This window comes from Metarhizium robertsii, assembly GCF_000187425.2.
Source record: "Metarhizium robertsii ARSEF 23 chromosome Unknown MAA_Scf_4, whole genome shotgun sequence".
In the NCBI taxonomy this organism is placed as follows: Eukaryota; Fungi; Ascomycota; class Sordariomycetes; order Hypocreales; family Clavicipitaceae; genus Metarhizium; species Metarhizium robertsii.
Genome location: NW_011942182.1, coordinates 3,775,547 through 3,778,043, shown reverse-complemented (window position 1 = coordinate 3,778,043; position 2,497 = coordinate 3,775,547). Strand labels below are relative to the sequence as shown.

The 2,497-nt window shown below is 57.1% G+C and overlaps 1 protein-coding gene across 1 annotated transcript in view; it reads right to left on the bottom strand.

The window, feature by feature from the left end:
- Nucleotides 1–429: 429 nt before the first annotated feature.
- MAA_03250 (Reverse transcriptase) overlaps nt 430–2,497 on the bottom strand; it is a gene marked incomplete at both ends in the record, with an annotated part of 2,439 nt that continues 371 nt past the window's right edge. Inside the window, 2 exons of the mRNA XM_007821248.1 lie at nt 430–1,638; nt 1,697–2,481. Coding sequence (XP_007819439.1) covers nt 430–1,638; nt 1,697–2,481 — 1,994 coding nt within the window. The remainder of the gene's footprint in view (nt 1,639–1,696; nt 2,482–2,497) is intronic.

Here is a 2,497-nt window from a genome sequence, read left to right as displayed (position 1 = left end):
CTCAGCGCGGCCTTCAGGCCTTCCAGAGCTCCTCTGGCCTCAGCATCAAACACCTCGGCAGGGCCGAGGCGTCCTGCGCCTTGACAAATAGAGTGGTCACGTTGGTGAACGGCATAGCCGTATCTGGCAGCGCCCTTCTCGGACAGTGAGCCGTCTGTGTATACAACTAGTGTGGACGGGGGGAGGGATTGGAGCCACTTGTCGAAGTTCTCGGCGGAGTCTTCTTTGGATGCAGTCTGTAGCGGCTGCTGTGTCTCGGAGTGGTATCTACGCGGGAGCAGTGCAGGCCGTTGGCAATTTGCGAGCAGCCTGTCGGTTCTTCGGAGTCGAGTTGGGAAGGTTTTGGGTGGACGCTGGTACCTCAACTTAATACTTTTGATAATAGGCGGTGGCGTCACCTCGGCGGTGCGTTTTGCTAGAGGATGTTCTTTATCCAAGGACTTGCTTGATACGGGCAGAGAAACGCAGTCGTTTCGCCTCGAGCAGTTGAAGAATCGGCGGTATGCCGCTTTCCCGGTGCAGAATTGTGGTTGGTGTCGTCTTCCAAGTCGGGAGAATAGCGCGGATGGCTTGTTTGATAGCCTTGGTCATTTTCTTCACAAGCTGTTGGATTCGGGACGATCTTTCTTTCGCTGGCTGTCTCCAGCGCGGGCTCCGTGTGCCCGGGTACCAGGCTTCCGTTCCAAACAGCAGGACTGGTTCGACACAGGCTCTAACAGCCCTTTGTAGAGCGCTCGGCAAGGGACCACGTCGTGTATTGCCTAAGCTCCGCAGGTGACAGGCCACAGCCTGAGCCGTGGCTGTCCACTTCTCAACATGGGTCTTGAATGTTAGTTTGCTGTCAAGCCAGATTCCCAGCCAGCGCATGGCCTTTTCCGGGTGCTTTACCGCGTCGCCATGCCGGATGGGCGGCCTGGCTTCTCGTGTCTTCAATGAAAAATGCATAACTTCTGTTTTGTCCGGGTCAAATGAAACGTTGGCGGCGCCCCAATCCACGAGCTCTTGAATATACGCCGACGCTTTTCTGGCTGTCTCTCCCACAGTGTCCCCTGTGCAGAGAATTGCTGTATCGTCCGCGTAGCCGAACCGTCGCTCGGGTTCGCCCAAGCGATAGACCGGCTCCGTGTACAACAGAAACAAGATCGGGGATACGGGCGACCCTTGTGGAAGGCCACACTGCAGTGGCGTCGTCGGTGTGGTGATGTCCTGATATCTTACCCTGGCGGAACGGCCGCTCATGAACGAGCCTGCCCATCGTGCAAGATTGTCGGGCCAGCCCTGTTGACGGAGTCGCAAAACGAGGCGGTTGCAGAGAGCCGAGTCGAACGCTCCTTGAATGTCGGCAGTGACCAGTGTGGCCACCTGTCCACGTGCGAGTGTCTCTTCGATGTCGTGAACCACTGCTGCGACCAAGTCAACAGCCGATCTTTTTGGGAGAGCCCCAGCCTGCTGCGGGTGGAGGACTCCGTAGTTTATCGAAGCCCATGCTAGACGGCGAGCGATAAGACGCTCGAGACCCTTGCCAAGACAGGAGAGGAGTGAGATGGGGCGCCACGCCCTGGGCTTTGAGAGGTTTCTTCTCCCCGATTTAGGGATCATGACTACTTCTGCTTCCTCGAAAGGTTTTCGGGTGGTGGCCTGCCGCCAGGCAACCCTCGTAGAGGCGTTGGACGTGGTCTCCTATGATGTCCCATACTGCTTGTAGCAGCTTGACCGTGATGTTGTCAGCTCCGGGTGACGTGTTCCCCGTCTTGATAGTAGCATCCTCCACTTCCTGGAGTGTGATTTCTTGGCCAAAGGGTATCGCACGAGATGGACTGACTGGAATCCATGGATCTGGAATGTCATCTGCTGCTGTGCGGCGCTCCAGCGTGCAGCGTCTCAGAGCGTTTGCTTTGTCGATTTGAGTTTCGTACACAATGTCACCCACCTGGAGCGGTGGTGGTTGGAAGGCTCCCGGGGCCTTGAGCCATCGGACTGCCTTAAAGACTGATGCGCTGTCTGAAAATCCGTCGATGAGGTTGCGCCAGTACTGACGCTTGGCGCGGCGAACTACACGTTGGAACTCTTTTCTTGCAAGTTGAATGTCCCGATTGAAGCCCAGTGGGAAAATCCTCCTGATGGCCCGGTACTCCGCAGCTGCGCCGGCACATTCCTCGGTCCACCATGGCGCACTCCGGGTCCCTTTCCTGACTGGGCGTCCGGCGGCAGTGGCTGCCGACTGAAGAAGGTCAACCAATGCCGCGGCCAGATTGTCTAGCTCCAGGGCTGTTGCATTGCCTTGTGGTATTCGCCATATTCCCGTCAGAACGAGTTCCCTAAAGCGCCGCAGTTCGTCTTCGGTGGTGACCCGGATCTTGCCTGGCACTTGTGGGAGGGTGAGGGTAATATCCGGCAGCGTGAGGCAGAGGGTGAAATGGTCAGAGCTAGTGGCAAGGTGATCTTCGACGACGGCGGCTGCCAGAGCAATGTTGGAGAAGGCTAGATCGATTGTGTT